The 21930-nt window shown below is 46.1% G+C and overlaps 1 protein-coding gene across 10 annotated transcripts in view; it reads right to left on the minus strand.

Annotated features, from left to right (window-relative positions):
• LOC100058633 (carboxyl-terminal PDZ ligand of neuronal nitric oxide synthase protein) overlaps positions 1-21661 on the minus strand; it is a 286431-nt gene extending 264770 nt beyond the window's left edge. For 8 of the 10 annotated variants that reach the window (XM_070267908.1, XM_070267904.1, XM_070267909.1 and 5 more), the window contains exon 1: positions 21225-21661. In XM_070267908.1, the coding sequence (XP_070124009.1) occupies positions 21225-21329 (105 nt within the window). In that variant the 5' untranslated portion in view covers positions 21330-21661. Of the gene's footprint in view, positions 1-20920; positions 21051-21224 lie in introns of those variants that run through there. The other 2 variants (XM_070267911.1, XM_070267910.1) reach the window with 2 other exon arrangements.
• Between the last annotated feature and the right edge of the window lie 269 nt (positions 21662-21930).

Below are 21930 nucleotides of genomic sequence, written 5' to 3' on the forward strand. Positions count from 1 at the left end.
TCTTCAAGGAACCGTTTTTCTCTGATGGCAAAATACACTTTTCCTATGGTCTTCCCCCATTTGATGTCACTATCACAGTACTGTAGTAAAGGGCTTGTGCCCATGAGCAAAGGAGAAGAGGGCTTAGTACTCACACCACCTCACCGTTTCACCCAGGAAGGCTTCCCATGCTGCACCTTCTTCTCAGGATTTGTGGCGTATTACTCACTACTCAGCAATGCATGGTATTTGAGTCTGTTCAGCTTTTTATGTATTAATCCCATTTCTGCAAACAGATTCACTCAATGCAAATATATGTAACACAAATCATATACCAGGCCCTGGGTATTCAAATGTGAACTACTATCTCCTCGGCCAAAGAAACAGGAAGACCATCAAGGGAATATATGTCTAGATGAATAAATGTCAATTTATTAAGTCAGTCGTAAACTATTATACAACGAATAGGAGAGTTTTCAGAGAAATACTTCCTTTTCTTGGAAATGTCAAACACACACCAGATTCATCACCTGGTGGGGTGAAAAGTTCACTGAGACTGAGGAAATCAGGCCTTCAGGTTCTGCTGTTGATTCTGCCCTGGGAGAGCAGTGCTACTGCTGATGAAATCCTCTGTTCCGCCCCTCAATTACTCCACACAAACACCCAATTACGTGTGCTTCTATTTTAAGAAAACCCACGAGCTGAAACAGTGAACTTCTTAAAACAAAAGAGTGAATACCCTTCAATTTACTCGACAAAAGCCCTCTTCACTTTATAATAGTCTGTTTGCTCATTACTCAACAGGGAGGCCCGGGTCTGAGAGACTAGAATGTGGCATGGAAGAGTTCTGACTGGTTGCAGGGCCAGTCCTACACTGGATCAACAGCCTTGAACAAGTCACTTTCATCTCTTTGTCCTTCAGTCCCCTCATCTGTAAAATAAGGGGGTTGACTTAGAACCTGTATCTTAGAGGATCTCTGAGGTCCCTTCCAGCTCCAACACTCTAATTGTACTTTAGTTGTAGTCTTCTCATGTCTTCTGCAGACCATGCCCCTTTCCCCAGTGAAGTCACATTCCAATTACTTAATGCCCACATCCTGGTTGACAGATCAGTTAGAGCAAACAGCGAAACGCAGCAAGACTGCACGTGGCGCTCACCATGCTCCGGGCTGTGGAAGGTGCCCTCTCCCTTGGAGGCGTGGGAGGAGCGGCCTTGTGCTCTTTCTTCCCTTAGCTGTTCATCGACATGTTGCTCAAGTGGAACCCAGATAAACAGAACTTATTCATTACTTGTCTCTGTTCTCAAATATTTACACCTTTTGCTGCTCCATGTGAAAAAAAAAACAAAACTTTTAATTCCCAGTCACCAATGTGCCCTATTGTGGTGAAAATAAGATGGTGATATCCCAATTCTTGGAAAACGGTAGCAGTATAATTAGTGGACCTTCTGCAATTCCTACCAAAATAGAGTGACTAAACACAAAAATTTTAAATTCATGGACAACATTCAACAAAATTTGGTGACAAGGCATCCTCCCAAACCCCAGAATACAAGCAGATGGAGACAAATCTCCAACAGCCAGCACGATATTGGTGCCCACGTGGGAGGAAACAAAGGAAGCAATGGGACACATGATGAACCTGAAAGAGGAGAAGCTCCAAAGGACCAAGGTGTTCCCCAAAGCACACAGTGGGAAGATCACAGAGCTGCAGCTGCAACTAGGAGGGCAAGGGGCCCACCGTCAGGTCTGACGGGCTGGAGCCCTAGCATCCACCAACTCTCAAATCGGACTCACCAGCATAGGATCCCACACCGAGGAGAAACCACTGGGAGTAAAACCAAAATTGAGGATAAGGAACAGAGACAGAGGAAAGAGAAGGCTGAGATAGAAGTGGGAGAGGGAAACTGAGCCACCACATTTTTCTAATCTACATCAAAACAGACGAGGAACTGTGAAGTTAAAAACGCCACTGAACCTATCATCATTTTTAAAAAGTCAGGAAAACAAGTTTACCTAAAAATTAACAGAAAAGTACCCAAGTCAACTCCATAAGCACTTCTACAAGAAAAAGAATAAGGAGCAAAATATCATCTCTGGAGATGTGACAACGAAAGTATGCCAAAAAGATATATATTCAAAAACAGAAAAATATAACATGTTATTTCAAAATGAGCTAAAAATATTTTAAATTATGTAAGAAAGAATAACAAATTAGAATTATGAAACTTCAGAAATGAAGTGACAGAATTCAAGAAAGAATCAGAAATAAAATTTTAGAAATGAAAGCTAAACTAGAAGGAATGCAAGAAAAAATAAACCTAACAAATACTGAAAAGTAGGGAAGATTTTAAAATGAAAAAGAAATGTACAGAGAGATCAAAGGGATTTGAAAGTGACAAATACTGAAGATGGGCAGAGAAGAGCCAACATACGGTTAAGAGGGTTTCTTGAAGATCAAAACCAAAGCAAGAACAGAATTCTAAAAACAATTCATGGAAACTTTCCCAAAGAAGAAAATATCTGAAACCTCATGTTGAAAGAGCATATTGTGTACCTGAGAATACTGAGTCAGATGGATATCAAGATATACTCTAGGAAAATTACTGGACTTGAAAGAAAAAGATCATTTGGGCATCTAAGAAAAACAATACACAAATTATAAGGGAAAAAATTAGATTATCATCAGACTTACAACAAGCTTCATGCCAGAAAGAGATGGAGTAATAACATTTAAGATAAAGAAAATGTGAAGGATACTGTATCCAGTGGTTTTGACAAAAGGTTGCCAACATGCGAAAAAAGAAATCAGGGAATAATGTTCCCATGAGCCCTTCCTAAAGATACCAGACAATGAACGTGAGATGACCAAAATGACTCGAGACATGCATATAAGTATTAGTCAGTATTAAATATGTAGTTATTGAGGAACTAAGGGAGATTATTATATGTAATGGCCATGTGACTATATTAGTTTCCCAAGGCTGTGATAACAAATTACCACAAAGTTGGTGGCTTAAAATAACAAGAATTTATTCTCTCACAGTTCTGGAAGCCAGAAGTGCCAAATGAGTTTCAGTAGACAGAAATCAAAGTGCCAGCAGGCTGCCCTCCCTTGGAAAGCTCTAGGAGAGAATCTATCCCTTGCCTCTTCCAGCTTCTGGTGGCTGCCAGCATTCCTTGGCTTGTGGCTGCATCATTCCAATCTCCACCTCCATCACGCTGTCTTTTCCTCTTCTGCGTGTAACCTCCCTTTTATAAGGACACTTGTCATGGCATTTAGGGCCCACTCAGATAATCCCGGGTAATCTTCCCATCTCAAGATCCTTAACTTAATCACGTATACAAAGTCTTCACCTTTTAAAGTAACATTCACAGGTTCCAGAGGTTAGGACCCGGATACCTTTTGAGGGGCCATTATTCAGCCTACCACAATCATCTAGTACAACACTTTTTTTTTTTTTTTTTTAAATGGTGGAGGATAGGGACAGCATATGCAAAGAAAGTTTTGGAACTGTTTTCAGTATCATACTTGATGCTGGTATTAGTGTTGTTATTCTGAGACTGCCAGTTGTGTAGTGTGAGATAAAGTAAATTAGTAATTAGGGGATATTCAATTCTGTCATTCCCTATGTACTTGAAAACCAGAAGTCTTGGTGTGAAAGAAAGAACAGCTGATAGAAGAGGTTAAGTAAAACCCTTGTAGTCGTGAATTCTGGTTGGAAATATCAGAATGGATTCACCAGTACATTTAAATCTACCACATTCATTCTCACAGTCCCTCTTTACATGTAGTTTTCTCAGCTCTGTCTACTGAAAAAGGTCTAGAAACAATGGTCAACCCAATAAAGCTAGCATCCCAAGTGCCCAGATGGTGGTCTAGAAACACCATTTTGCATTAAAAGATACCATGTCTTTCTGGAGAAATGGCTGATTCAGGTCTGAGGCGGAAAATATCTGAGGAGTAGGAGAGAGGAGAAGGGCAAGAGAGAGCAGCAAGAGAGAGAGCAGGCAAGAAGAGGAGGAAGAGAGAAAATCTCCGAGGCCCAAAAGACACGCCAGGTACCAGAATGTGTGCACGCATAAAGGCACAGAAAGAAGGAACCACAGGAAGGGGAAGGAGACATTGTTCAGCCCTGGACACGGTCACGCATGACATAGAAAGGCAAGCGCTGGCTGTGTCCAGCCAGATATTTTGTAGGCGGGGGACAGTCTGACCTGCAGACTTTCAACATTCTGGCCTCACTGGGGGAAACCATCACCATCATGTGGGTAAACACCTCAAACCCTCTTGGCCTGCTGCCATTCAACACACCCAGCCAACCTTCGGGTGCAGATCTACGCTGCTCCAAAACCAACTCTCTTACTCGCCCGGAGGTAAATGCTGGGTTCGCATCCACAAGTACATCCAGTCACTCATTCAATTACATATCTCATTTTAAATCCATAAAAAGGCATTCTGGCCTAAAATCAGGTTTGTCCATCTGAATAACCCAGGGCTGCTCATAAATGTCCCTATTGTAAGTATACGTCAGTTCTCCTGGCTGCACATGACAATAACCTGGGAGCTTTTAAAATTACCATGATGGTGGGACCCCAGCCCAGACATATGAAATAATCCCTAGGGGTAGTGGGCATCTACATTCTGTAAGTCATCCAGGCTATCCTAAGGTACAGCTGGGTTGCAAAGCACTGTCGCCACAGAAAACTAGGTTTCTGCGGCAGCAAGGCTAAGGGTTAACCCTTGAACAGTGGGCAACTAATGCCGCCCCTTAAGGCAAAGCCCCTAGCCTGCTGGACACCCCTGGCGCTGTCAAGCACACGGAGGCCTCTTCCCGCTTGAATTTCTACAAAATCCAAGATTGCAGCGCATTTTGTTTTCTCCTGTGCCTTTCTGCAGAATGTGACCCTATAGGGTTCTACTGCTTTTCGAAACTCTCCTCTTGCGGCTGCAATAGGGAAAAATTGATAACTAAGACTTAAAAGATTTTTTTCACAGCAGCAAAAGGTGTAAATATTTGAGAACAGAGACAAGTAATGAATAAGTTCTGTTTATCTGGGTTCCACTTGAGCAACATGTCGATGAACAGCTAAGGGAAGAAAGAGCACAAGGCCGCTCCTCCCACGCCTCCAAGGGAGAGGGCACCTTCCACAGCCCGGAGCATGGTGAGCGCCACGTGCAGTCTTGCTGCGTTTCGCTGTTTGCTCTAACTGATCTGTCAACCAGGATGTGGGCATTAAGTAATTGGAATGTGACTTCACTGGGGAAAGGGGCATGGTCTGCAGAAGACATGAGAAGACTACAACTAAAGTACAATTAGAGTGTTGGAGCTGGAAGGGACCTCAGAGATCCTCTAAGATACAGGTTCTAAGTCAACCCCCTTATTTTACAGATGAGGGGACTGAAGGACAAAGAGATGAAAGTGACTTGTTCAAGGCTGTTGATCCAAGAAGAGTAGGACTGGCCCTGCAACCAGTCAGAACTCTTCCATGCCACATTCTAGTCTCTCAGACCTGGGCCTCCCTGCTGAGCGATGAGTAAACAGACCATCATGAAGAAAAGAGTACACTGCCGTGGGGAGGTGAGAGGAGTGACTGCATCTCCCACATGGCAGATCCAATGCATCAAGGCTTCTCCTGTAGAAGAGGTGAGTCAGCAGCCTCAAGTGTGTGCTTCAGACATATTTTTAATGAAAAACAACTGCAAGCTACTGCTGGAAAGAGGAAATAAGGAATCACTAGAAGGCATCACTGTCATGAGGCACCTGACATTCACAGGACACTGAGAACGTCAGCCTCACCCTGACAAACCAAACCCTTGCTGAATTCCATGAACCCCACACGTGCTTACTGAGCAGCTACTATGGCTAGGCCCTCTGCCAGCACTGCAAAAAAGACAGTTCAACCGCCTGTTATGGGGCCTATGCTAAAACAAGTACCCAGTTAATGCTAAGATTACAAATCAAATGATGCTACAGCAATTGAAGAAAGAAGAACCCCGAGAGAGTTGGAAGACAGGGGCAGAAACTAGTATTTGATGAGCTAAGCCTCATCAAATGAGTATGACGTTGACATATTCACCATAGGTGAATCGCACAACTACAAAGCCAGCTTCAGGCCACAGGCTAGCTCACCTTCAGTAGAAGAAAAATGATACCCACACTATAAAAATCTTGATCATCTTGCCAAGGGAATGGCTAGGAGGGCAAAGTCATTAAACGTCACATTCTCTCCACAAAACAGTTTTGTGAAATACAACCAACACGACTTGGATGACAATTGGGCTGGGCAAGAGAAGCAGAATAACTACATCGGGAAAGAGCCATGCTAGGGATCCCACTCCTAGCAAAGGCCCCCAGATAAATGTAATGAGTAGAGAAGCAGTGTATACTCAGTGACATCAACTTCCTTCATTCACTTATGCATTCAAGGTCAACGGTGCACCTGTAATGTGTCAGGCACTATGCTATGTCCTGGAAATTCAAAAGTCAATCAGACACGGTGCTTGTTTCAGGATCTCAAAAGCCAGAGGGTACCACCTGGGGTTGGGGTGGGTTGTAGAAGACAGAAGTAATCACAATATAGGCAGTAAGCATTGACAGAAAGCCTAAGGACACGAAGGAAGTTGCTAATATCCCAAACAATCTAATTAGCCTCAGAAACGCATTATGGATTTGTCACCACTGACTGATAGAATCCCTGCCTCAAGTTTTCATATTTCAGCAACTTCCATTTCCAAGAAGAGGTTGGGAGGGAGAAAGGGGCCTCCTAATCCTAGCTTGCTGAGACTGCCAATTATCTAGGGTCTATGTTTTCATAACCTTTACCAGCATCCCACTCAGCCCTTTTCTCATTTCGCAGAGGGGCTCGTATGGACACAGTTTCATTCTCATCATTTTAGACAAACAGACCTTAAAACTGCCAAAAATCGACAGCCTAATAATATGCTTCCTAAACTCTGAGTTAGTATAAGGTATCAGGGCTGCTCTAAAAAGGCAAAATTTCACACAGGACGTTAGGACATAGTGTAGCTAAGGGCCCAACCCATGATGAACAGCTTAGGACCAGACACAGAGATGAGGCAAGTTAAACTAGCTTTCAAGCTCAGGCAGTTGACATGTTAGAGTGTCCGTCGAACAGGCGGTGTTTAAAGCTTTGTCACATGAGATGCGATGACTCACTAAGACACAAGCTCCTTGGAAGTAAAGGCTATTTCATTCTGATGCTTTCAATTTCTGATTCTCCTTCCCAAATGCAGCCTAGCCCTAAGAACACAAGACAGATTGCTGTATCGAGTCTTTGTAATTTCTCTTACATCCATCCCTTCATTTCCACACCCTCCATCGTCGTCCTGGTTCAGGTCCTCACACCTGGACTTCAGCACTAGTCCTCAGCGCTCTTTTCTATTTTTACAGCAGCTCTTATCCATTTCCTCTTCCTAATACACGACTCTGTATGTGTGTGAGTAGACACATATATACATTATGTAAATATATATATTTATATCATCCCCTAGAAACACACATTTCTGTTCCCCACTATTGGCAAGATGAAGTCATGTCTCTCGAGCCTGGTATTTAAAGCCTCCTGGGGTACGGGTCGTCCTACCTCTCTGTCATTTCTTCATTATCTATAGTTCTCTTATCTCCTTCCCCCTTAAAAAATAATACTAAAAGCCTACATATAAACCCTCCTCTCGCCCACTCACATCACAAGACCACACTTTTCCTCCATTTCGCTTACCTCACAGCTGCCCATTCCCTTCTTTACTTACACATGTGCTCATTCCAAACTAAAAGATGCCTTATACCTCTTGGCAACTTCCAGAGAGGAAGACGGGCCCTAATTCCAGAGACTAACCTCCCTTGCCTGAAGTACAGGATGACCTTCCTGAACAGTCTCTCCAGGTCTATTATTGCCCCCCACCCCACTCTCCACAGAATTACTACAGTGATATTTTTAAGTCTCAAGAATCATTTCAAGTCCCTACAAGGTCCATTCCAAAGTCACAGACTAAGCCACTAATAACAGCTGCCTCCAAAATTGTCCTGGGTCCAGGGAGAAATATAAATGGATGAGCTCAGCAGTACCCCCATGACACACTCATGAAGAAAGCTTAGTGGGACACGTCCAGGTGGAAAAAGCAAGGCCTCATTCCAGCGCCGAAGCCTAGGTCCAATTTTGTTCCTGAATTGGATATGGAGTGACCTTGGACAAGGCACTTAATACTGAGCCTTTGAAATCACAATGATGAAAGGGAGAAAATAACATCTATCATGCAGCGTAGTTGGAAGAATTAAATGAAAATTTATAAAACACCTAGGAGAATACCCAGCACACGTGTGCTCAATACATAATACTATCATTGTATTTATCTTTCCACATATCAGTATCTCCCAGCTACAGTGATCTCCTTCAAGTCACCATCTTGTCTCATCTCTCTCTGAACTTTAACACCAAGCACCGTGCCCTAAACACAGTAGGAGCACACTAAATACTTCCTCTACAATTAGACTATTTTTACACCTGCATTTAAGAATGTATACTCAGGGAACACAAGTCAGACTCAGGGACATACAGAAAAAAAAATCTAAGTCTATGGAAGGAAAGTGACTAAGTGATAAGAATTTATGAAGGCGTACATAATCTTTCATAAAGACCACCACTTGGGGAAGATTCCAGGTCCTCTTGGTCCTTCCACCAGAACCACCTTTGCCTGCTCCAGTGCTCCAACCCTGAGATTCTCATATTCTGCACCTTGATTTGATTTGAATCACCTGGGGAGCTTTTAAAACTCCCAATCTCCGGGGAACTCCCATTTCCAGAAAGACAGAGTAGACATACTTTTCCCTGTTCCTCCTAACAAAAAAACTCCAGGCATTATCCAGAAAACAAGCATAAGAAGACTCAGAAAGACGGAGAGAAGAAGGCAGACCAGCCAGGAACGACATGGAGCTGTGTTCCCTAGGTTTTCTTTTTTTCTCACAGATCCCAGACTGGTTTCTGGAGAAGCCAGAGACCCAGAAACACCAAGAGACACAGACAAAAAAATGTCCAAGGAAAGCCTGCCTTCTCTAGCCAAAGGACTAAGAAAGAGGCAGCCTCACACGACAGAAAACTTTTAGACCATAACAGCTCTACTCCAGCCAAACATCGCAGAAAAAAGCCATGCCCCCAAACCTCACCCCTATTGGCCAAGTCAGGAAACTAGACTTCTGCTCTCAGCCGGTTGAAAAGAGATGTTCCAACCTTACCTTCATCCAGGTGGTGTCACAGAAGGCTGAATGGGAAGCCAGGACACTGGGATGTCCACCCAACCTGGGAGAGGAAAAGGCCTCCTCCCCTCCTTGCTGGGGTGTCAAGAGGAGGCCTAGTGCCAAGCTGGAACTTTCACCATCACCCAGCAATGATAAGTCAGAGCATCAGTGGAAGCTACGGAGGAATAGTAATGAGGCACTCCTGCCGCATCCCAGAGGGGTATCAGCTGAGGCCGTAAATAACCTGGACTTCCACCCACCACCCAACAGTCACGAGGTAGCACTCTCCTTCCCCAACCAGCGCACTGGCAGAGGAGTCTTCCTAAAACAGAAAATTTAATTAAGATCCAGAATCTCATAATACCCAAAACTTCCAGGTTTCAATCAAAACCCAGTCATCATTCCAGGAACCAGGAAAGTCTCCACATGAATGAGAAAAGACAATCAACCGATGTCAACACCAAGATGACAGATAAATTAGAATCATCCGACAAGGATTTTAAAGCAGCCTTCATAAAAATACTTCAACAAGCAATTACAAATATGCTTGAAACAAATGAGAAAAACACAAAGTCTCAGCAAAGAAACAGAAGATATAAAAATTGTAACATGCAGGCTGCACCCCATACTAACTGAATTAAAATCGCTGAGAGTACCCAGCCATCGGTAATTTTTTTTAACTCCCGAGTGATTCCAATGAGTAGCCAAGTTTGCCAGCCAGTGCTCCAACTCCATTATTCTTACCCGGAAAACACAGCAAAGACACAGATCCAGGCCCTATGCGACTTCAACAAGCCTGGGTTTCTGTATTTTTATTAGTTTCCAGGTGATTCTGATAGATTACAAAGTTTGAGAAGAGCTGCATTATCCAATCAAAGGAATTTGCCAGTGATTTCCCTCACTTGAGGATGCTGCAAAATTCTTGACCTGAAGGAGGAAAGAGCTGCATTTAAGTGACCTTGAAGCAAGAGGTAAAGTTTCAATAGTAAAGAAAAAAAAAGTTTCAATCATACTTTGGACATGGGTGAGCAGGATATAATGTGTTTAACTCAGGCTGCCAAATCTAAGCAGAGAAAATCCACACACATTGAGGGCCAGTTTGAAAATGTAGTTACAGTAAAGATTATGTGTGTTTACAGGAAAGAGCATGGGAACGAGATAATATGTTACCTGTCACTTGGCCTATGGGAGACATTAATCTTCCTCTTGGAAGAAAAAGAAAATACTTCGTGTGAGTGCCTCTTCCCATCCAAAGAGACCAAAACAAAAAGGAAAGAGTTTATCCTCAAGATAGAAAAAAAGGACACAACCAAGGGGCTTTTCCACTGTGCAGTGTGGGCTGAAGTTTCCAACCCAAAAGGCGACATCTTCTGGGCTGGAAGTTTTTTAGCATTTCTACTCTCCTGGAGGAACCCTGGGGGCTCTGAGCAGAGAGAACTGGTCCTCAGAAATGGAGCTGGGAAAAGCAAGGAAGAGGTGTGGAAGTTGACAGGAAGAAGAGCTGCACTGAGGGGGAGTGGAATGCCCCACCACCGTTAGACAGGAAGGGCATAGGCGAGAGCCCAAAGAGAACATTCTCCAGGAAGGAAGGGCCTCCCCAAGCTCCTCTCCTGCCAGGCCTCCCGCTCTCCCACTTACTCACTATCGCCTCATCCCCCTATCTAGAGATCATCAACACGCCCCACCAGAGGGGTCTTCTCAGGTGGCCTGTTGCCCATTGGCCCACCGCAGCAGACCAGGCTCTGGTCACAGGCATAACCTTGACAGGAGGGGCTAAGACCACCCCCTTTAATGGACCATTTGCCCATTCAATCCAACCAAGGAAGATGTGCCTCAATTTCCTCATCAGCAAAATGGGAACAAAAACACCTACCCTCACAGGGCCACTGTGAAGATTAAATTAGTTAACATGTAAAATGCTGAACACCACGCATAGACCATAGACTGCGGTGGGCACTTGATACACATTAGCTCCTGGTGTTTTGAAAGACACACAGCACAGTGGTTAAGAGTAGATGTCCCAAGCCAAAATGCCTGGCTTTGACTCAGCAAATCTACCGCTTACTAAATGTGGACTGTAAGCAAGTTACTATGCCTCAGTTTCCCCATCTGTAAAACTAGGATAGTGAGAGTACCTTAATTCACACGGCTTTTGGGAGGACTAATCACGTAAGAGAAAGAGCCTGGCATAGTGCCTGGAACATAGTAAGTGCTTTTTAAATAATAGCGATTATTCTGTTAGCTTTCTGTGATGTGGATGGCACGAGGCAGGTACGTGGGGAGTCCCCTTGGCCCTTGAGAAGCTTGTAGCCTAGATCACGGACAAGAAATGCACACGCAGGACGAGCAGGAAGAGCAGCACAGAATACGGGACACACGTTAATTCTGCAAGCGTGCAAATAGCATTTCTCTCTAAGGTGCTCACGCACAGGCTAACGGAGCTCAGAATGTTCCGAATACAGGGTGCACTGGGTGGCAAGTGCCCTCTTCTAGGCCACCCCTACGTTGGGAGTCCCAGGTCTCATTCAACTCTCAAGGTTGATCATTTCAACAGTTCTCCTGGAAAGCACTGTAGCTTCAAGAATAAACGGGGTTAGCCACCGTCCATTCTCATGGATGGACCAAAAGGGTATAAGACTCACAAGTCTCGTTAAAGTGCTACAGAAAATCAACCGGATCACACACAGGAGCTAGAGGAGCAGGCATTCTACAGGATGTCAACACTTTGGGCTCAGAACTCCCTGGAAGGACCATTTTAAGTAACTTTTAAAGCCAGCGGCTCCAGTGCTTGAAAGGAAACACGATGCTGAATATAAAAATTGAAAAGGGAAATGTAAGCATCACAAGGTATTAATTAATCCCATGATGCAAGATTTCTGCTGCTTAGATTACCTCTGCTTCAAGAATTATTTATCCAAGAAATTCAGAGAACGACAGGGAAGACAGACAACATACTGTACTTAACAAGATTCTGTGATTTTTAATCCTAACGAGGATTAAAGGGCTGGAACAAATGTGATGGGGGCAGGCACCAGAAGCTAGTTAACCCCTTTTTATTCCTTCCCAACAAGGCTGACAGCTATTTTAAGCCCACAAAGTAGTCACGCTGTCTGATTTGCAACTTTGGGAATCAGACAGCTAGATTTTTTTAAGCAGGCATGTAAAATGAAGATAATACACTACTGGGCCTCTGATTTATAAAAGAACAGAGCGTACGACAATTCCAGAGATTAAAACCATGCACAGATGAAACAAATTGCAATTTGTAAGACTAAATAACAACAATAAGAACAGCAACGGACTCTGTGCCAGGCACTGTGCTCAGCATTTGCAAATATCACTCGTTTACTCCTCTCATTAACCCTAAGAGGTATGTGATACTGGTTTCCTCCTTTTACAGATGAGGATACTAAACGAGGGATGTTAAGTAACTGGCACAAGGTCACACAGCAAGTGCGAGACAGAGCCGGGATTCGAACCCAAACACAGTTGGCCTCCTGAATCCTTGCTGTTACGCTGCCAACCAAATTCATGTCCTAAAAACTATAAAATAGCAAATTGAAGGAAATAAAACAATGAATGGGGGGAAGGCATCAATTCATTAATCAGAACACAACTGGTTGAAAATGTTTTTCACTAATGACCAATTACCTACTCCCGAAATTGGCCATAGGTTCTATAATCAAAGATTCCAACTCTATTGCACATCCATCACTGAAACCCCATTTAATTCAGGGAAAGCGCTTGCTCAACGCTTCCTTTGGAAGGAAGTGGCTCTCTCTGAGGTAGGGGTGGGGATACCTCCTGGGATACCTGGAGAGTCCCTCAAGTCACCAGGGACTGAGAGTTGCAGGCCTAAGCATGAGAAAGGGTCGGGAGGAGACTGGAGCCAGATGAGGCATCCCCCCTCTTAGGTGACATAGAGGGCCCTGGCAGTCCATGTAGGGAGCACCTTAGAAATTACGTTCATTCATTCAAAATACATTTTCCATATGCACTCAGCACTACAGAAGACACAGGGGCAAAGGGACAGGGACCCTGACAGGGACAGTGGGGGGTGAAAATCAGACAGGAGCAAGCAGCTCTAATCCATAGCAGGGTCTGGTCAGTCCCTTTGATGGAGGAGGGACTGGTAGCACCCACTTCACTGTGTGACATGAGGACTGGGTCTGAGAGATGGGTGGGAAATCACAGGATGGGTTTAGGGAATGGTGAATACTCCGGCTGGGTTGAAGCATAGGGCAATGAAGGGAATTATTCAAAAAACAGAGAGCCCTGAACATCATGCTAAGAATTTTGAATCTAATATAGTAGGCTTAGTTTTTGAATTGGAGGATAACGTAATTACATTTCAGGAAAATTAACAGAGCAAAAGTTTATAGGATACTGAAACAGTATGGTGAGAGGTGGTGAGCATCTAAACTAGCCAGAGGTGGGAAGAGATGGGACAGGCAGGATGCATGGATGGATGTCACTGAGAAAATTCAACTGACTTGATGTGGGGATATGGGAGAGCAGAGCCCGGCCACCATAGGTACTCAGTTAACAGCTAATGAGTCTGCTGTTGTATGACCAGATTCAAGCATTGCTCCAAAATGTTAGGCCTGGGTGCCTGAGAGGATGGTGGGGTTGTTAAAAGAAGTATGAAGTCAGCAGAGAGATTTGATTTCAAGCTTGTTGAGAGATCGAGTCAGCAACGAGTTCGTTGGGGTAGAGAGAGCCAGAAGGAAGCTAGAAATGAAGATCCGGAGTCTGGACTGGAGCCAGAGACCCAGGAGCCAACCTGCATAACAGAAGAGGTGGGAGGGGAGCACTGGAGCACTCCCGTGAGAGGTCAAAGGGAGGGGAAAGAACACTCAGCACAGGAGGAGGAGGTGCCACCAGAGGGGCTGGCCACGGCCATGGCCAAGGGAGAGCCCCCACAGAGAGCCAAACGAGGCCTTCCAAGAAGGACAAGGACAGGAGGCTCAGGAAGAAAAATGAAAAAGGATGAGGACAGAGAAGTGTAACAGAACAACTTCTATATGGTAGCCAGGATAGAAGTCAGAAGGACATGGCCAGGGACTGAATGAGTACTGAGCAACTGCGGAGAACAGACCACGGTGACAGGAAGAGGACAACACGTGAAAGAAAAAGGTGGAGAGAAGAGTTTTCACGTAGGGAAGACCAAGGCATATTCCCGGGAAGAGAGGAGTGAGCTGGTGGGGAGGAGGATGGAACAATGCAAAGGTGGGGGTGGGGAGCAATGGGGGTAGTGAATCAAGACTCAGGAGAGGCCAGCTAGCAGGGGATGGAGGGCAGATGGGTCTTAAAAAGAGAGAGAGAAAAAGAAAAAAAGTTAATTGGACTTCATCATAATTAAAAACTTTTGCGTTTCAAAGGACAATATCAAGAAAGTGAAAAGACCACCCACAGAATAGGTGAAAATATTTGCAAATCTACAAAAGGGACTTGAATGCAGAATATATAAAGAGCTCTTACAACTCAATGATAATAAAAAAAGAAGACAATCCAATTTAAAAATGGGCAAAGGATCTGAGCAGACGTTTCTCCAAAGAAGACAGACAAATGGCCAATAAACACATGAAAAGATGTTCTATTATGATTATGCGCCAGGGAAATGCAAATGAAAACCACAGTGAACTATGACTTCACACCCACTGGGATGACTACAATCGAAAGGCCAGATAACAAGTGTCCATGAGGACGGGGAGAAATCAGAATCCTGATACATAGCTAGTGGACAAGTGAAATGGTGCAGCCACACTGGAAAACAATCTGGCAGTTCCACAATGGTTAAATATAGTTACCATAGGATCCAGCAATATCACTGCTGACTACCTACCCATAACAAATCTAAGCATTTATCACACAAAAAACTTTTACATGAAGGTTTATACGCAGCATTATTCACAATAGCTAAAAAACAGAAAGAACCTTAATGTTCATCGACTGATGAATGGATAAACAAAATGTGTTATATCGATACAATGGAACACGACCACAAAAAGGGATGAAGTCCTGCTACATGCTACAACACGGCTGAACATTTAAAACGTTATGCTAAGTGAAAGAAGCTAGTCACAAAAAACTCACACACTACATGATTCCATTTATATGAAATGTCCAGAACAAGCAAATCTAGAGACCCAAAGTAGATTTGTGGTTGCTTAGGGCTGGGATGATGGGGAGATAAAGGGGTGATAGCTAAAGGGTATAGGGTTTCTTTTTGAGGTGATGAAAATGTTCCAAAATTGACTGTGGTGATGGTTGCACATGTATATGAATGTACTAAAAAGTACTTAATTGTACATTTTAAATTAGTGAACTGTATGGTACGTGAATTATATCTCAATAGTTATTAGGAAGAAGGCAGGGGAGGGAGGAAGGAAGAAAGTCCTTTTTCCAAAAATAGGAAGGAAGAAGAAAAGTAGCAGAGACCAAGTTTGCAGTGTAGGGCAGGAAAGTGGAAGGGACAGACAGGGTCATGGGCATGGCCCATGCTGTTTAGGGGGCAGGATGAGGACAACAAAAAGGTCACGGGGGTGCTAAGGGCAGCCTCAAGGCAATGTAAGTATGAGGAGGCAGGTAAAATAGAGAAAGCATTCTGAGACTTTGACTTCTTAGAAATAGCAGCATTATGAGTAAGCAATAATAAACAATAAGTCTGATTAGGGTCTTGGACATAGATGACAGGCAAACGTCAGTATTACACGTGACTGTGTGATTTTGACCATTAAATCAAGTGCGACCTTTCGGGTAAAGGAGATGTGACTGAAAGCCATAAAACCATGAAATGTACCACTAAGGGAGAAATAGACTTGCCCATCAAATCCCAAAACATGGGCTGTTGAGGAACGCCTTGGGACACCCATTTCAGACAGCGCTATAGCTTTGAGACTCACTGTCCTCCCAAAGTGATCTGGGCAGAAGAGAACAATGGATTTAAAAGCATCTGGACAAATACATAATAAGGAGAAATAGACCTCCACGTCAAGGATAACATCAGTGAATACGCCAGATCCTCTATCTGAGGCCCTGCTGGTCCAGAATCCTGGAAAACAGGACCCTTGGTCTGGGGTGGGGTGAGGAGTGCATACACCCAGGATATAGTGGAGTCGGTTCTGAGAGCTCTTTACCACGGACTAGAAGCTTAGGCTTGAGTGAGAGTACCGCATTTATGGTGAGCCGATGTAGGTAACGTCCTAATTTGGAAGCCCTCAAGACAGTATATTCAAGAGACATCGACAGGCAGCCTGCCATGTGGGGTTATTAGAATCTCTAAAATCCACATCATGGAAACCATCAAGCAGGGAAGTCATTCAGCAAAGAGGGAAATATGGCCAGAGAAGTCAGGTCAGATTTGACCAAGAACTCCCAAACCACGAATTCACTCAGCAATATGACAATATATTTACTGCTTTCAGATTTCTACAACTGGTCATTTCTTCCACTTGACAAATAATCGGTCACTGCCGACTATACATGTACCTGATGTTGGCGGGGGGGCGGGTTATACAAAGAAGCATAAGACAAAGTCCTCAAGAAACACTTGATATCGTCAAAGAAGGATATACAGAGGGGAAAGAACACACAATTTTGTGTTAGACTGGGATCCAAAGACGGCTTTGGCAATCTCTCTCATCCCATGTGCACTGTTGCAACGTGACCTTGACAGTCCCCATCAAGAAGTGAAATCTACTTCTCCTCCTTTAGAATCTGAGCTGGCCTATGGCCCGCTTTGGCCAACAGAATGCGGGAGAAGCAACCCTGTGTAACTCTGGAGGCAAGGCCTTAAGAGCTTCTGCCTTCACTGCTTGGAATGCTCCCTCTTGAAAGCCAGCTGCCAAATAAAACGGCCAACATGCTATGAGGAAATCCAAGCTACCCAGTGGAGAGAATCGCCACATGGAGGACCACCAAGGCACCAGCCATGTGAGTGAAGCTTTCTAGGACCTTCCAGCCCAGTCCAGCCACAGCTGAATGAAGCCGAGTGATCCAGTCAACACCACATGCAACAGAAGAACAACCCAGCCAAGCCCTGCCTGAATTCCTGATCCATGAATCATGAGCAAATTAAACAGATGTTCTTTTAAGTCACTGAGTTTGGAGGTAGTTTATGAAGCAGCAATAGGGAACTGAAACCAAACTGAGGCAAGAAACTCGGGAGGAGTCCTGAGTCTGCTCTTATCTAGCTGTGTGACCTTGGGTCAATGACTTCCCCTCTGGACCTCAATTTCCTCATCTGTAAAATCAAGTGAGCTACGGTGCTTTCCAGTTCTGACAGTCTGTACCACACACGCAGGTATCAGCGAATGGGCCAGGCAGTGAGTGCTATGAATACAGAGGAAGTAACCACTTCAGGATCAGGGAAAAGAACCATGCACCAGGATTAAATGGGGCTGCACCTGGAACAATACATGGCTCATAATAAGTGTTCACTAAATATCAGCTATAATCATTATCTTCTCATCTTATCACTTCTGAGACTCTGGACAAGTTAATCTCTCTGCTCCCCAATTTTGTCATCTGAAAAATGGAGACAACGCTAACGTTCCTGCTTCCATACAAGGAAAATCCTTCATATGTGCAAGTCCCATGCAAATCAAAAATCACCTACAGGGGCCGGCCTGGTGGTGCAGCAGTTAAGTGCACACGTTCCGCTTTGCCAGGTGCGGACATGGCACTGCTTGGCAAGCCACGCTGTGGCAGGCGTCCCATATACAAAGTAGAAGAAGATGGGCACGGATATTAGCTCAGGGCCAGTCTTCCTCAGAAAAAAAGAGGAGGATTGGCAGCAGTTAGCTCAGGGCTAATCTTCCTCAAAAAAAGAAAATCACCTACAAATAGAAGGCATCATCACCATGTTATTAATATTCTTACTGTCCTTTGCATCATCATCATTGGAAGTCTCCTTCTCATCCAGGAGTAGAGACAGTCAGTTGATGGCACTAGCCAGCAGGAAGGCATTCTGGCAGAGGGAGAGGCAGGTACACAGAGTCACACAAGCTTTCAAGCCAAGAGAGATTTTACCACCCATCTAACAGCAACCATCAGTGAGCCGGTCCCCTTGCTGAACTTGGACAGTGGGTATCTCTTAGGAGCAGCTCCCAGCCCAAGGGGATATCTGGAAACAGCACAGCATTAAAAGTTTGAATAATTTCCTGCATCAGAGTCCAAGAGGCCAGCAACCTGAGGGTGCCCCACCGGTGAGCCAAGAATCAGAACACTGCCCAACACAGAGTGAACACTCCATAAAAATTATTAAATGAGCACTGGATTTGGGAGCCTGAAGTCAAAGCTCCCAGCTTTAACCCTGGCTTTGCTATACACAGCTGTGTGCACTAAAGCAAGCAGCAACTTCCCTGAGCCTATATCCTCGTTTAAAAGACATAAGGAGACCCACCTCTGGGGAAGCAGTGAGAAGTACATGAAATATGGCAGGTGAAAAACATCTAGGATGCTGCTTGATAATTCAACACACAGAACCTCTGACACCCAGATGCCCTTCAACCAAACCTATACCCTTTCAATCTCTGCAGAACCCTGAAAATGAGCAGCATCCATGCAAAGAGTCATTCCATACAGTGTTGATTCTGAAAAACCGCCAGCCCTTGCGAGAGAAGGACCTGGGCTCATTTTCCAAGGCTATCTGACAAGGCAGCAATAATAGATTTCTATTTTACAGCCTGTGCTTTTCCAAAACACTGGCCAAGTGTGGAGTGGATTTAACCCTGAAATCCCAGTGACGGCAGTTCCACGGACGCTGCTCTAGAGGGATGTGGAAACCAGTCCGAGGAGTGCTCGCCGGGTACACATGGGACAGAAGAGCTTCTGCTTCCCTCTGCTCAGATCCTGGCTGACGTGGTTTGAACGTGCTGGTGTCCAGCATCAATTACAAAGAGCTGGGCGTTAGGAATCAGTCCTCAAAGTCAGCCCTGTCCTTTCCTCTCTACCTCACCACTCTCAAAGCAGAACCCTGGGTCCCCTGTGTTTCAGATCTGCACTGGGAACGCTGCCTAGACCAACCGTGGCTGCCCCTCCTCTTACCCAGCACCACTGTCTGTGAATTCAGGGAAGTTACTATAGGAACTATATCCCGCAGCCCCCAGACATTCGCTTAAGAAAAGAAACTGCATGTTGGGAAAGGGAGGGTAAGCTCCAGCAAGTCGGAAGCAAGCCTCAGTACCAGCATTTCTCCGTCTGACGATCACCTGCATTAAGTCACCTGGAAGGTTCGTGAAAGGTATACAGCCCCCGGCTCCCCCCAGATGTATCAAGTTAGAATTGTGGGTGGCAAGAATCAGACTTCATGCCCTTACCTGGTGAGTCTTGTGCATGCCAGGGTTTGAGACCTGGTTGGGACCAAATGCAGACTGTGAGAAAAGACTAAAAAGGCTTAAAATCACTTTAATTCTGATCTCTCTTCTTACCCTCATTCTTGCAAAGCAGAGCACTGGTGAGCCAAACAAGACAAAAGCCAATTTCCCAGTTTAAGTATGCCCATGAAAATTAAATCATGACTGTGATAAAAACTCATACTTTAAAAAACCTGCTCACCAAAGCAACAGGCCCGGACAAAATTTAACCCAAACATCCCATCTCAGACCATCCAGATCTACTCTGAGAGAAGCAAGATAAGATCTTGGCTACAGCCCCACTCTGGTCCCAGCCATACCCAGTAATTCAGCTCTGCATTCCACTGCAGGATTTGATGTCTAGGGGGACAAGGGGTGTCCTTCTAGCTCTAGCAAATATGGGTGGGGGAAGGCTATTCAGGAAAAGAAATGGTAAGACTCACCAACTCACACATCTCCATGAGAAGGAAAAGATCTTAAGATAGCTAACCTCATTAGGCACACATCAGACACTCAAAAGATATGTCACAAATTGAAGGGAATAGCCACCTGATGGAATAATCCTTGCACGAGATGCTAACTGCCTGCATCTACACAGTCACGAAGGAGAAAAAGGGAACGAAGTGTAAAATCGTCTCCATACCGAAAAAACTTCCCTTCCAAAACCAGCAAGACACAATCGACTTGGAAGGGAAATATTTTCCATCACTTATCAGTGACAGGCACACTGAAGGTGCTGAGCGTCCCCCGGTCTTTATGGCACCGGGGGAGAGGAGTGGTGTCAAGTGGCATGAAGGAAGAGCCCAAGCACTTTTCCCAGGAAATGGGCAGCGTGAACCCCAGCTGTAATTTCAGAAACCATAAGTTCTCACTCTGGGAAGCGCATCACACGGGGCCAGCCTTATTCACACCTGATGGTCCAGCACCGAGGCTCCCGCCCCGCCCCCTCCCACAAGACCCGGAGCTCTGGTCTCAGCGCTGAAAATTCCAGTCATCCCTGCTAAATTCTCCAGCACCGGTTCCCTAACAACATTGCGCCACAAAACTAGCAAATGGGCAGCTTTCACTCCCCACCACCTTTCAACGACCGGCACTTGCAAGAGTCGTGGCAAATCAGGCATTTGGGAAGTGACTCTGACACCTAGACCTGATTACCTGGAATCGAAAAACACACCCCTGTATTATTTTCCTCCATCAGGAAGCGGGAATTTCCCCCTTTAAAAGACCTTCCTGAAAGCACCTCTCCCATGGGATCCCAGCAGGTAAATAACACCAGGGCTTCCCTAAACCTATTCTGAAGAACCACATCCAGGCTGTGCTCACTCACCAGCTTCTCCTCCTCAGAAAGAGGGACCCGGGAAGTAACTCCATCAGTCTCAGGCGGGCAAGGATGGGGGAGTCTGCAGGTGGGTGGAGGGGGGTAAAGCAATGCCGCTCAAACTTTGCAGGTGCTCTTTGGCAGTTCTGGGCAGGAGCCCGCGGAATTCTATACTGAGAAAGGCAAGTCACCCTCCCTGACAGAAAGGCCCCCAAATCAGCCTAACCCATCAGCTCTGCGTCCAGGATGGCTGTGCATCCCATCCACTCAGACGTGCCCCCTCCCCCGCAGGACCACACCGTGGCCCCCTCACCTTGGCCTCGAAGCAGATGCCGTGCTGGAAGGCGTCCTCGTTGTGCAAGGGGATCCGCAGGTCGTGCCCATCGTCCACAAGGTTGTACTTGGTTTTGCTGGGCATGGTGACCCGCGGTGGACCCGTTCCTCCGGAGGCGGCGGCGGCAGGAAGGGGCTGGCGAGACCCCGGGGAGGGGAGGCGGGAGGCGGGCGCGACGGCGCGTGGAGGAAGCACGGGCTGAGTGAGGGGCGCCGGGCTGGGGACGCCCTGGCCGCACCGGGGCCGCGGGAGCCGGGACACGAAGCGGCGCCGAGAGCCAGGCGGCGCGGATGCGGGCGACGCGAGCGGCGCTGTGGCCGCGCAATTCCTGCCGGCGAGGAGGGCGGCGGGCGAGGCGCGGCGGGAGTGGGCGGCGCGGCGGGAGTGGGCGGCGCGGCGCCCGGCCGGGGGAGGCGACGGAGGGCGCGCGGCCCCGAGCGGGACTGGGCGCGGCGCCGGCCCCGGAGCAGTGGCGAGGACGGCCCGGAACGAGGAAGAAAAGCCGGCGGCGGCGGCGGCGGCGGCGGCGCGGGTTGCCTGTCACGGAGACGCCGGATCGGCCGCGGGCGAGCGGCTCCTCCTGCGGGGCGGGCCCGGGCCGGCTCCTCCCGCGGGGCGCCGAGGCCCCGCCCGCCGCCGGGCCGCCCCCGCGCTGCCCGCCGAGCAGGTGAAAGTCCCCGCGAGC

This window comes from Equus caballus, chromosome 5, assembly GCF_041296265.1.
Source record: "Equus caballus isolate H_3958 breed thoroughbred chromosome 5, TB-T2T, whole genome shotgun sequence".
NCBI lineage: Eukaryota > Metazoa > Chordata > Mammalia > Perissodactyla > Equidae > Equus > Equus caballus.